This window comes from Epinephelus fuscoguttatus, linkage group LG17 (genome assembly GCF_011397635.1).
Source record: "Epinephelus fuscoguttatus linkage group LG17, E.fuscoguttatus.final_Chr_v1".
Lineage (NCBI taxonomy): Eukaryota > Metazoa > Chordata > Actinopteri > Perciformes > Serranidae > Epinephelus > Epinephelus fuscoguttatus.
Window position 1 is genome coordinate 20,392,312 of NC_064768.1, and position 13,021 is coordinate 20,405,332.

At 40.3% G+C, this 13,021-nt stretch overlaps 1 protein-coding gene and 1 long non-coding RNA gene across 2 annotated transcripts; both read right to left on the reverse strand.

Moving 5' to 3' along the window:
- Positions 1-255: 255 nt before the first annotated feature.
- LOC125904378 (IgGFc-binding protein-like) lies at positions 256-7,524 on the reverse strand. Its single transcript, XM_049601731.1, has 9 exons — positions 7,102-7,524; positions 5,925-6,492; positions 5,585-5,835; positions 5,125-5,469; positions 2,985-3,552; positions 2,672-2,871; positions 1,302-1,676; positions 915-1,216; positions 256-558 (listed from the first exon to the last, which is right to left on the reverse strand). Exons 1-9 carry the CDS (start codon positions 7,336-7,338, stop codon positions 549-551), a joined length of 2,856 nt encoding a protein of 951 aa, XP_049457688.1. The 5' UTR covers positions 7,339-7,524; the 3' UTR covers positions 256-548.
- A 2,455-nt stretch (positions 7,525-9,979) lies between these two features.
- LOC125905070 (uncharacterized) lies at positions 9,980-11,146 on the reverse strand. Its single transcript, XR_007451617.1, has 3 exons — positions 11,015-11,146; positions 10,527-10,588; positions 9,980-10,079 (listed from the first exon to the last, which is right to left on the reverse strand). It is a non-coding gene; the product is annotated as an uncharacterized LOC125905070 (long non-coding RNA).
- Between the last annotated feature and the right edge of the window lie 1,875 nt (positions 11,147-13,021).

Below are 13,021 nucleotides of genomic sequence, written 5' to 3' on the forward strand. Positions count from 1 at the left end.
TCCTAAGCATACACAGTATATGAATATGGTGTTTTGTTACCTGAAAGAAATATTATCTCTAAACATCATGCCGACACACCCATACTGAAACTACTGAAAATACATTTAAAATGCTGACATTATTTTTGATGGCAACAAAGGGATGACTGGATGTGATTTCAGATGGACTTAAAGTAAAACTGGTGTTGCTACAGCAGCTTGATGCAGTGCTTGTATCAGATTATCACATAGACAGTTACACATAAGAGACAGACACCACAGAAATTGTTTATTGAGTACACATTAAAATGCATTATTATCTCAAGTGGTTTATGTGTTGGTATATGTTCCCAAGCAAATTATCAGTTAAGATGAAAGCTCTTTTGTTACAGATGTCTGACAAGACAAACATTTTTCAGATTTTTGACATTTAACATGTAGCAAGAAGTGGGATTTACATGCAAGTGGGATTCTTCATATAGATAAAAATAATTTCATGAATCAATGATGCTGTCAGTCTGAAAGATGTTGATCAATGCAGTTGTTTTAAAAGCTGGCAGGACTGAAATTTAGGAACCACTGAAACAGAAACAGAAAATATTTTTTCAGATTGTGAAGTTGAAATTTCTGCCACTGAAACAGATAATAATCATGTTTATTTGCATTTAATATAGTCAAGAAGAAGGCGATAAAGATGAGGACAACAATAATAATCGTCTGATTAGCAAGAAATCTCCAAAAGTGACACATATATATGCAGTTTTATATTTGTTTGAGTTTTATTTGTAGAAAAATAAGACAGTTCCTGTAGAAACTGGGACCCTCTGTGTGTTCATAGTGTCAAGATCTTTGATGCTAATTTGAGCAAAGTTGTCTATTTCCGCTCTTGTTGTGCTACTAACAGTCATTATTTGGAGATAATTTATGTGACTTACCACTGGGGGAAATCATGAGCCGTCCACTGCCCAATGTTCAGAGATGTAACAGCAGTCCTCTGCCCTCCAAGAGAGGCCTGAAGTCCCTCTGTCAGATCTTGTATTTTTGTGGGTCTGATTGTCCCACATGCTCCACATACCACGTCGGCTACTTTGTTACTAGCACTTATGGTAAGTTTATTAGTAGAACTGAAGGACACTTGAAGGCTAGAAGTGCTATTAATTCTCACTGTGTTGTCAGAAACAGACACTTTTACATTATTCTGGGAGAAAGTGGTTTGAGTCATCTGTCTTCCATCTATCTGTGAACAAACATTCAACAACTTTATAGCAACATATTCATTTTGTAAGGTAACATTAATGTCATTTCTTTATCCAGACACTTACCCAGATGTCATGTTTGTTGTCGACTGTGACCATCACTTCGCTAAAGAACACGTACACGGCCATGATTGTGTTGACACCAGGAGTGCACATCTCCAACTTCACCACCACCCTGAACCAGTCTGCTGTCGGGGAGACGTCACAGCTCTGGATAATCTCGTAGGCTCCTGGAACTGTTATAGCTCCACTTTGACCATTAAATTCAGTGAGGGTCCCACTGGCATCCAAAAAGCAGTGCTGAATGTGGCAGCCCATCACACCATTCCTGACCAGGCAGCGCTCGTTGGGTTCACATGTCATGTTTTTGGACAAAGTTACTCCAGAGGCCTGGCAGGTGTAACTCTTGTGACAGTCATCAGTTATAACAGACTCTCCAACCTGCAACAAAACACATGATCCATTTCCAAGTAATGAGCGTGCACACTGTTAACTATTGCTACAGTTAACAACATTCACGCACTGTGTTTTGTGGCACTCAAAGATTTACAGCACCCCCGGCATGGCTGGGGTAACTGGCAAAATAATTAACTAACCAATGAAAGAATGAAAAAAGGGCCACAAAGGATTAGAAAAGAGGTGTAAGGCCAGGTTTGATTCCCATTTTCACACAGGTTAAAGTTAGGGGAAGAGGTCAACACAACAGGAGTGTTGGTGTGTATTAGCAGAATAGTGAAATGGGGAATATAGCACCTTGGGAACACTGACATGCCAGAGCTGTGCATTACTTTTGAGCACCATAGAAATAATAGACGTTAGCTACTGTGACGTCACCCATTGGTTTGTGGACTGCTGTTTTGAAGCCAGACATTTGACACTGGACATTTCGGCCACTGCTATCTTGGCTTTTTGGAGCCAGAAGTGACCTTATTTGGATGAGAGCCTGGAGCTGTGAAGGAGCAAGGGGCGGATCCAACTCACACAGTGCAGTGTCTGGTTGTGACGCCTCACAGACAGCCTATCAATCAAGTGACCCTGCTCCTGAATATGCATAACTTTGGGCCTTAATAAAATGTGAACAGATTGGTTTAAAAAAAAAAATAACCAAAATTGTCATGAATGTTGAAATTAGCTGAAGAGACCAACACTGTTTACAGTACCAGGCTGTAAACATGCTGTAAGGTTGGACATTTTAACATGGGGGTCTATGGAGATTTACTCATTGGCTATTAGATGAACTGCAGTTTTTGGCACTTCCACATTCATTTCTCAGCCTTAGAGGTTGCCGCTTGTTGAGCACCCTATAAGTCTTGTGACAAACCTAAATGCTTTATCAATACACTCTAAATAAGGTCCAGGTTCGTAATGTAGTCTTAAAACCACAGCTTTACTTTATCAGATCTGCCTGTAACATGAACAATATACTAAATTCTCACTTTGTAGGTGTTGCCTTTGCAGTAGCAGCTGCACTGGTCAAAGGGCACACAGCCAGTTCCATTGTAGTAGTAGCCTTTATCACAGGCACAGCCCTCAACACAAGTCGTGGTGCATGTGAGGATGTCACGAAGGCCAGGACATGGGGAGGTACAAGGCAGCACACAGGCCTCATAATGGCTGCCTGAACTGCATGTCAAAGCTGTAAACACATAATAGGAGTTGTTTGTTTTTTGTAGTAAATGTGTTGAACAGATGTGCAGTTGCATGTGGATATAACAGGATGTAAAGAATAATAAAAATGGGCAGGCTCACGGCAGAAAGAAGCACTTCTCCAGTTCTTGACCTTTGCACCCATGTTTTGGCAATCTGACATATACGCAGCAATACTGTGACACAGCATGCTTTGATTGTCTTTGGCCATGCACGCATCATAGACACAATTTTTGAAGTAGAAAGCAGGATCAGCTACATCATGGCAAGCAGCAAATGGACCTTTGGTATTGGTCATAATTGCACATTTTGCCTCTATCGCTGCTTTTTTAGAAACATCACATGTGGGGCACTGGTCCCCATGATAGCCATCATTACAGACTGCACCAGGCACAGACACTTTCCATGCTTCTCCAAAAGTCTGGAGGTCCTTGGTCATGTTTCCATCTGGCAGCTGGAAGTCGTCAGCTTTGTTGTTGTTAAAATTGCCACACAGACCGCAGGTTCTGCCATTGTAGCTTCCAGGGACAGTGACAGTCACATGGTAGACCAGATCATACGTGACCCTCAGGCCAAAGTCAGTCATAATGACATCATTTAAACCCTCCTGATAAACCTTCACTGCACCGTTGTGGAGGTTTTGTGGCAGGCGATGTAGGACCCCATTTATCTGTAAAGAATAATTAATTTGTTCAATACAAAAAATCTAATTTCACATATACATAGTAACTGTCAGTTATATTTAACAATTTCCAATATTTTTCCATTTTGACTGCTTAAGATGTCTGCTATTGTTTTTTTTGTTTGTTTTTTTCATTCACAAAGCTCCCTCCTTTAAACCTGTCCTTAAACCTGTAATCAGTATTTGTTTGGCCACTTGGGGGCAGCAAAAACTTGCTCTCACCAACTATATCTGGCTCTTTAGCTGCTGAATGCTGCACTCAGTTCACCAGCTGGTTACTAACTATGTGTGTTGCAGAGCTTTTTCTGTTTTTTTCCACTGCCTAGACCTACCTGGTCTCACAGAAATACATGATAATGACCACGACTTTGATTACATGGTGGTAGCATGTAATGTGTTAAAGTGACATGCTGAAACAGTTGCTATTTTTAACACTTGGTTAATGTTGTGAAACAGTCACAGTTAAGTCCGGTTTAGGCACCAAACCCCTTGGTTAAGTTCAGGGGAAAAAAACCTTGGTTGGAAGAGGATCATGGTTTTGCTTAAAATAAGTTTGTTATGTATGGGATATAGGTATGTTGTAACATGATGTAAGTCAGTGGCTCTCAACCTCTCTCATGTCAAGGACCCCTAAATCGATACACATCAGGTCAAGAGACCTCCATCTGAAAAGATTTTGGTTGTTAGACAAAGACTACAATTCTATAGTTGTCAACTACAGTTGAGGAGAGATAACCATAGAGGAAGTGAAACCTGTCATCAGAACAGTCACGCTTTTGACTCGCACCTACCATAGGCTCGCTTCTAAAGTGAATTAAACAGCGAAAATAAAATATTCCCCTTTTTTTATTTGGTACCACCTGGAACTTCCCTAATGACTCCTGAAGAATCCAAGACCCCTGGTTGTGAACCACTGATGTAAGTAACACAACATTGTGTAAATATGTCACGTTACATGACATTACTAGGTTAAGTATGTAAGCACATGAAGATAAAATAAGTCAACCTTGATTTTGGTTTCACATGGGATGTAAATAGTTGAAAATCTTGTGTTTGTTTGACCAGTCCACTGCCCTCACCACCTCTCTGTGAAGACTTTCTCACTCTTTATATGACCTATGGAGTCTTAACATTAATTACCACCCGCTGTGTGACGTTGTTGAACCAAGAAATTTGTGCATCCACTACCACAGTTGAATGTAATTGAATTTCCACAGGTGCTGTTTCAGTGGACTGGCAGGTAATTTTAACAGATTACGTGTCACCACCACATAATGAGGGGTTTAGACATCTTCATCATTTCAAGCATTTCTGCGAGACCTGGCTGCTGAGGACAGAGCTATGAGAGCCATGAGAGTTAACTAATACAGTAAAGTTTTGGGTTGGACAATTAAACAAAACTTGTTATAAAGCTCCGTAAAGCTGAGAGGAGCTGCTGATTCAGGTCATAATTCTTTGTATGTCTTTAAATGACCCCTTTGACATTGTAACAGCTGATATACTGTTAGTGCCAACTATTGGTTATAGCCCTTTTAAACAATGGTGATATTAGTGACGTACCCAAACCATTTGAACTTCGTTCTTTTGAAGGATCAAGACAGTTCCGTAAACTTCTACTGCTACAAGTTTGGTCACTGAAACCTTGGGATTGTCAGAGAAATCACTCCACTTCTCATTTTCCACCACCACAGAGAAGTCGGTGAGCCCTGTGCCGCTCAGGTGGCAGCTCTCAGCTGCGATGTAGGTGCAGGTGCCTTGGAAGTCATAGGTGGTGTTGTCAAAGGTGTTGTAATGTGGATCTCCAGAGATGGAGCAGACTCCTTTTCTCAAAGGCCAACATGAGCGGACGTCATTCTTTACCTCACACTTCTCATATGGATTACAAGAAGACTTCTTACACCGCACCTAATGTGAGAGACAGATCTGCTTGATCACTGTTGAAAATATTGTGTGTTAAAATGTAATTCCATTGCTCCAAGTACAGAATAAACACAGATAACTTATTCATGGTCATCCTTACTGTGCCGTTACAGGTGCATTCCTTCTGGCAGAGGGCATCAGGGTAAAAGACCTGTCCGTTCTGGTAGTATTTGCCCTCATGTGTGCAGCCACACTGGTTGGCAGGCACACATTTACCTGCACTCAGCAGGTAACCCTCATTACACACACATCCTTCCATACACTGAGCTCCACAGTTTGAGTCTTTCTGACATGACCTGAAACAGCGACTGCTACAGAGCTCATAGTCGCTATTTGATGGACACTGGGCATCTAGAAGGAGGCAGGATCAGAATTATTTTAGTAGTATAATGGTTCAAGAAATCCACAAGACTGACTTGATAGATGGTAGATGTCCTTACCACAGAACTGAGCTGACCTCCAGGAGTACACAGTGGCACCTTTCAGCTGGCAGGCTGCTGTGTAAGCAGTCAAAGTTTTACACTGCATGTTCCTGCTGCCCTGGTAGAGACAGACATCATACAGACAGTCACTGAGGAAACCTGCGGGGTCAACCTTGGCGTGGCAGTCACGGAACGGCCCTGCAGGGTCGCTGATGAGGCCACAGTAACTGTTGGTGTTGTAAGTTTCTTTCTGAGTGGCGTTACAGCTGGGGCAGGGGCCCTTGCAGCCGTCTACGCAACCAGGTAGTGTGGCGACTTTCCAGCTTTGACCAAGCTTCTCAGGGGCGGTGGCTTGTTTCCCATTTCTCATCTGCATGTCGTCTTTGGGGTTGAGGTTGTAATTGCCACACAGACCTTGCATCGCACCCATGTATGTACTGGGAACGGTGACAAATGCTACACTGTTCCAGTCGTAGTACACCTTCACTCCAAAGTCTGTCTCGATTACAGCAAACCAGCCGCTTGTGTAAAGTTGGAGTTTACTGCTGTTCAGCATCATAGGGAGGTTGGAGAGCTCACCATTGACCTTAAAATGATAATGAAATCATAAAAGGTTCATAAAGTAATCTTTACATTTAATGATAAACACACAGACATAAGTACATGTATGTAGAGCTGCAACAATTAGTCAATTATTCCGCTAGTTTATCAACAAGGAGTTCAAAGCGGTGGGGAGTGAGGCGGAGGGACAAGCGGTGTGGTAGTTAGCTAATTCTTGTCTTATTGTATTATAACCAGAGAGAACTCAACATGAAATAAGATTAAATTAATCAATGTATAGAAAACACTGGATTACTGTATGAAAAGCCTGCATTTGCCCATGCTCATCTGGTGGGCGGAGCTTAGGACACAGAGGGAAGAGCTGCAGGAGGAGGATGTATTTTCAAACTCTGACATGTCTTGTCCTTTCCAGAAAACTGCACAACCCTGCTTTAAAGGCCCTTAAAATATAACAGAATAACACTGGGTTTAGGAGTGCTGGCTGGACATAGTAAGGCATTCACTGATGTCACAATTTTGAAGGACATATTTAATCAGTTAATGGAGAAATTAATCTGCTCAGTAACTGATAAGGAAAACAACAATCACTAGTTGCACCTCAACAAATTTGATGTGTTTAGGAAAATAATATTACCACAACAGCGGCAGGGTGCTCTTTGCTGATAATGATGGTGTTCCCATATACTTTGACCTCTACCAGCTTGACAACAGACCCGATTTTATTATTCCGACCATTATTCTGCAACACAACACTGAAATGTTTCAGGCCGGTGTGATTGGAGGCGACGGCAGCCATCTGATACGCACAAGTGCCCTGAAAGTTGTAGCGCTCTCCATCAAAGGTCACAAAATGTGGGTCACCAGATACCATACACGTGGCATAGTTGACAGGATAGCAACCTCTGATACCCTCCACCACCTGGCACTGCTGCCCGGTGGGACAGCTCGTCTGACTGGAAGATAAACGTCCCCCAGCGGCGCATGTGTAGCGTGTGGTGCAGCTGTCATCGCCCCAGAAGGAGCCTCCAGCTTCCACATAGCGACCCTTGGACACGCAGCCACACTGAGCCTTGGGGACACACTTGGTGCCACTGAGCAGGAAGCCGTTATCACAGACACACGTCTCAACACAGGTGGCATCGCACTTTGTGGGAGTGTTTGGGTTTGCACATGTAGCAGGACAGCCAGTCCCACAGAACTCATAGTGGCTGTTTCTTGGGCACTTGGGTGTAGCTGTGTGGATAAAGTGGAAACAGAGCCTCAGTTTAGATATTCACATTTATTCAGTGGGTGAGGACATATTCGGACCATTTACCTAAGTAAAAGTAAAACATATTAGAAATACTCTGGTACACGCACAATGTTACTTGATGAAGCTATATACAACATTCAGAGCATATCTATGATTCAGAGTCTGCACACAGCTCAAAACATGGAGGTGGCTGAGTGGACAGCTAGCAGCTAATGGTGCTAACCGCATGAACAGTGCTGACAGTGTTGAATGTCACATACAACTCTGTTAAGTAAAAGTATGTGCAGTAAGTATAATCGAAAATAATGCAATTAAAAATATGAGTTGGAGAGAAAATATTAAAAATACTAAATGCAGAAAACTTTGCCATGTGAGTGTTAAACTATTATATATTATATCATAAAACTATTATTACTCGTGCATTAATGTAAAAACAGGGCTTTACTGTACCTAGTTAGCTGAGGTAGAGATGAGTATTTTGTAGGGCTGCAACTAATTATTATTTTCATAATTATCAATAATCTGCTGATTGTTTTCTTGATTAATCAGCTGGTTGTTTGCTTGGTAAAAATTCAGAAAATAGTAAAATGTCATCACAATAATCCAAAGTAACTAGTAAAGGGTGACATGAAAAGAAAAGTCTCAGTCAAAGCTCATGCACAGTACTTGAGTAAATGCACATAGTTAGATTACCCCACTGGATTTATTAATGTATTCACAGTATAGGATCACTCACGGCATTGAGTAGAGGTCCTCCAGTTGGCCCCAGGTTTGGCCCCAGACCTCCGACAGATGTCAGCGTAGCCTTGAAGAGTGCTGCAAAGGTACTTGTTCACAGTTCCACCCCTGCAGAGGTCCAGCATGCAGTTGCTTTCAAAGATGTTGGAGTCGATCACAGGTTGACAACCTAAAAGCTCTACAAAATTTTTTATAAGGGCGCTACAGAAGAATTGTTTCTCTAATTTCTTCTCTAAACTAAGAGTACAATGTTGACATGGGGCACCACATCCATCTTGGCAATGGGTGTGAGAGCCGGGGACCCTCCAGCTCTGTCCCAGTGCTGCCACGCTGCTGGCCACTGAGCCACTGGGAGTCGTGAGATCATCATCCTTTTTGCTGTTGAAGTTGCCACACAGGCCACACATGCTGCCAGCAAAACTGCCCGGCACTGTGACAGAGAGGTACTCATTCCAGTCGTACTGTACGGCCAGGCCAAAGTCTGTCTCCATGACAACATACAGACCTTTCTGGAAAAGCTTCACCTGGCCGTTGTTTAGGTTGATTGGGAGATTCCACTGTTGATAGTTGACCTGAAAATAAAATCAGATTTCACTTAATGTCAAACACTTTATTGTCTCTCTTTTTTAATTCCTTTCAAATGTGTTACAAAGTGGAAAACTAGAATGTTTGAGTGTTATGTAGGCTGTATCACTGTCAGTGTCAATAGTACGTCATAAAAATGACATTAAAAATGTCATAAAAAGTCATATTGTGTGCACTTTTCCTGTGAGGTGCTCAATCATTTGCTGATGTAAGATTTTCTCTTAGTGGCCCTGTGACTATTTCACACACTGCAATAATTTAATCTAACTTGTGCAATAACCCCATTCACCCTGACTGTATATATTTTGTTTGTGTAAATAATCTTGTTCAGTTTACAATATATATATATGTATATATATATATATTTATTTAAGTTTATGTTTGTTAATAATTCCTGTTTATTTAACTCTATATTTGTTAATACTAATGTTTAAATTTCTTATATTTTCACGTATCTTTCCTCTCTTGCAAGGAGCAACTGTAACATAAACAATTTCCCCTCGGGGATCAATAAAGTATTTCTGATTCTGATTCTGATTTCTTTTTAAATGCTCTACAATGGTCTGTTTGGCTGCTAAGTTTCTTAAAAATTCTATCAAAGGGGATTTTATCAAATCAACTGAGACCCTCCTGGAGGGTTGCAGAAGGTGTCAATTGAAAATGCCCCCCCCCCAGTGGTAGAAAGATCATCACTGCCCTGACTCACACCATGCCAACGTAGAAACATGAAACACTTAAACACTGACTCACCCGTACAAGGCCAAACTCGGAGCGAACTATTTCAATGTTGATCCCGTGGACAGTGACAATGACCGTCTCCACTGACAGGACCTGCACATTACCCTTGTTCATGTTCTTGGTGTCCACCTCAAAGGCTGGGAGGGTCTTATCAGCATGGCAGTTCTTGGCCAGGGTGTAGGTGCAGTTGCCCGTGAAGGTGTATCGATGACTGTCAAAGGTGGAGTGGAGAGTGCCCATGACCCAGCAGGTGCCTGTGGACTGTGATGCTAATGTGGCTGTTCCTGCTTTGCAAAATCCTGGAAAAAGAATAAGATGGATTTAGTCCTTTATTTCTTTCACTGCTGTTTCAGCTAGAATCAATAAATTCACATTGAACACTGTCTGCATTTCACTATAACTAAAGAATCAAAAAATCTACATGAGCATGCATGTCTGAACCTTCAAGTTTTTACATTTCTTTGGCATTAAATTTATAACAATATAAAAAAGGTAGATTTCAATTAATTTAAGCCTTTGAAGATCCTTGAATAATATCCACAGTCTTGTCATGAATGTATTCTTTTATAGATTATTTTGATCTTTTACTGTTTAGCTGACGATTTGTACTGATTTATTCTGCAAGTCTAAGTCCAAGCTGTTCTTCTTTAACTTTTGCTTTGATCTACTTCTCACTGAAACACTTGACCATCACTCATTTATCAGATAAATGATCAATATTTTAAAAATAAATCTTGATAACTTACCACTCAGCAGAAAAGCTGAAAAGATTACAGCTAACAACCCCATGTTTGTCCATGTAGAGGACCTGGTAGAGCAAAAGGGAAATTACACAATTTTTAACTTTTGGTCTTTAATCCTTTAAGCTTTTAATTTTTTTCCATTATAGATACATGTCATCTTACATGCAATCCTCCATTTTGTCTCTTATTTATATCTATCAATATGTACAGTAAAAAATGTATATAAAAAATAAATTACAAGGAAAAAGAATAGAAAATATAATACATTTTCATCTATGAAAAAAAAAACAAGAAATGAAAAGTGCACTCAAAAAACACACTTATTCCCTTTGAAACATTAAATTTTGCAAATAATGTGTGACCCAGTTCGACTTGTATGAGAAGTTTCCAAATAGCACTACTGTGTTTTAGCTAATGGTTTAGTTGTTAAAGAGAAAAACAGTCAGTGAGAGCAGAATTAATAAATAGTCTGTCTGACACTTTATTCTCACCTGGTCTGGTCAGCAGGCATTCAGGGGTTCAGGTGCAGGATTTAAGGATGTTTAAATACCCTCTGAGCCCCACTGATGAACCAATCAGCTTCTTCTTTTCATGGTTTTTCTCAGAAGTGAGGACATACAGCGTCACGTGACACATTCCTTGTGACATGTTCCTTGTTTGTGTTGATGAGACTGGGAGATGGATGTTCATTAAATCAATCAAATTATATTTTATTAGGTCACAAAGGGGTCTGTTGTGTTAAAAAAATAAGTAAAACTGGATACAAATCGATAAAAGATGGTAACATGGTTTAAAAAATACCTATAACAGGATGTAAGACTGGTGTGATTATCACACAGATCGGACTCTTATTCGCTGTGTGACCTTTGATATCACTTTAAAAATGTATATATGATTGGTCTGCTGGCTTTGTGTACATTGATCTGACTTTACAGTGTTATTGTGAAACATTCTACAAGTGTGATTTATGTGTTGACACTGTGGCCACCACCTACAAGAACAATGGGTAGGTGTGATTATTTGAATGTGCGATTCTCAATACTATTGTGACTACTTTCACAGGGATCAAGTGGAGCTATTTTCTGCTGTCCTGCAGGGCAGTGGACAAAGGGTTGTAATTAATTGTACTGCTTTATTGTTTTGTGTAAGGTAAAGAGATAAAGATTTTATCCGATTGTTGTATTTAATCTGCACAGTTATAATGCAAAAGGTAAAAGTGTCTTTGTTTGCACATAGATCTGTATCAGTTGCTATACAGTCGTGCATAATACACAGATTTTCCAGTGTTTGTTATATAAAAACAAGCCTGTTTTTAACCTCCTCATGTAATCCCATTCACTTAAAGGTTAACTTTAGTATTTTTAACCTGGACCCCATTTTTCTATGGTTTTGTATCTTAGTGATTAATGGGAGCAACCAATTTTCAAACTGGTCCAGTATTGAATAGGAGCACTGTGATGTAACCTCTTGGACATATTGCATCCCAAGTTTACGTCCACTTTTTTGTTTTTGCCTCTGACAGGCTCAGATTCTAAGTGTCTGACAACATTATGGAAAGGATCCCTACAGAGAAAGACCTATTTGTTAAAGAGTAAGATCCTTTTATCATTGTGAAACTCACTTCATTCAAAGTCGACAGAAACAAAATAAAACTCAAAAGCTGTCTTGGTAGGTCTTTCCACTGCTCCAACAACCCAACTCTGGTTAAAATAAACCCTTAATTCACCCAGCCAGATGTGAAACTATGCTGCCTCCATACACTGTTTATTTAAATGGCTTCTGGTGTGTTTGACGATGGCAATTTAGGGACTGGTTTTTGTTTTTTTAAAAAAAGGATCCTACTGTTTATCAAAAAGGTGTAGGGGTCCTTTAAATAATGTTGTCAGACACTTACAATAACAATCTGAGCCTGTCAGCGGCAAAACCAAACACTTTTAGTGGAGGTAAATAGATGGTGCATATTGCCCAGTGGTGACATTGCAACCTGCATTACTGGACCAGTTTAAAAAATAGTTGTTCCCATTGGTCACTTAGACACAAAAACATGGGAAAATAAAGTCCAGGGCAAAAAAGAAAAGCCAAAGTTAAACCCTCGAACAAGTAGGAGGATTTTCCCAACCCATAGAGGCACAGTTAATCCTGTAGTTTATATGACAAACAAAAAATGTACAAAAATGGTGATGGTGCAGTACAAACTCATTTTGATACCAAATGCACCAGTCTTCTGAAATGTGTCAGTCACAGCTAATTCCTCCATTTAAATATTTGAACTCAAGCATATATTAACTTTCATTGGATAGTTTGCTTTACAACTGTGACTATAATTGAACTAGATAGCACTCAGCTTGTGGTGCTCAAATTGACAAAAACAAAACAAAAAAATCTGCAGCAATGTCTCTTTCCAGAAATCATGACACAGACATTGTGGTGAGCAGTTTCATGTAGGAACTATTTTTTTCTGCTGAATTATACCATCCAACCCTGTCACTGCACAAGGG

Bases quoted from the DNA above. Each gene is read 5' to 3' on its own strand.
- LOC125904378 (XM_049601731.1), bottom strand. From the start codon at position 7,338: ATGGTATCTGGTGACCCACATTTTGTGACCTTTGATGGAGAGCGCTAC. The intron at 3,553-5,124 runs GTACGTCACTAA...TATTCTTTACAG, and splicing joins ACGAAGTTCAAATGGTTTGG to ATAAATGGGGTCCTACATCG. The intron at 1,677-2,671 runs GTGAGAATTTAG...GTTTTGTTGCAG, and splicing joins GCAAAGGCAACACCTACAAA to GTTGGAGAGTCTGTTATAAC.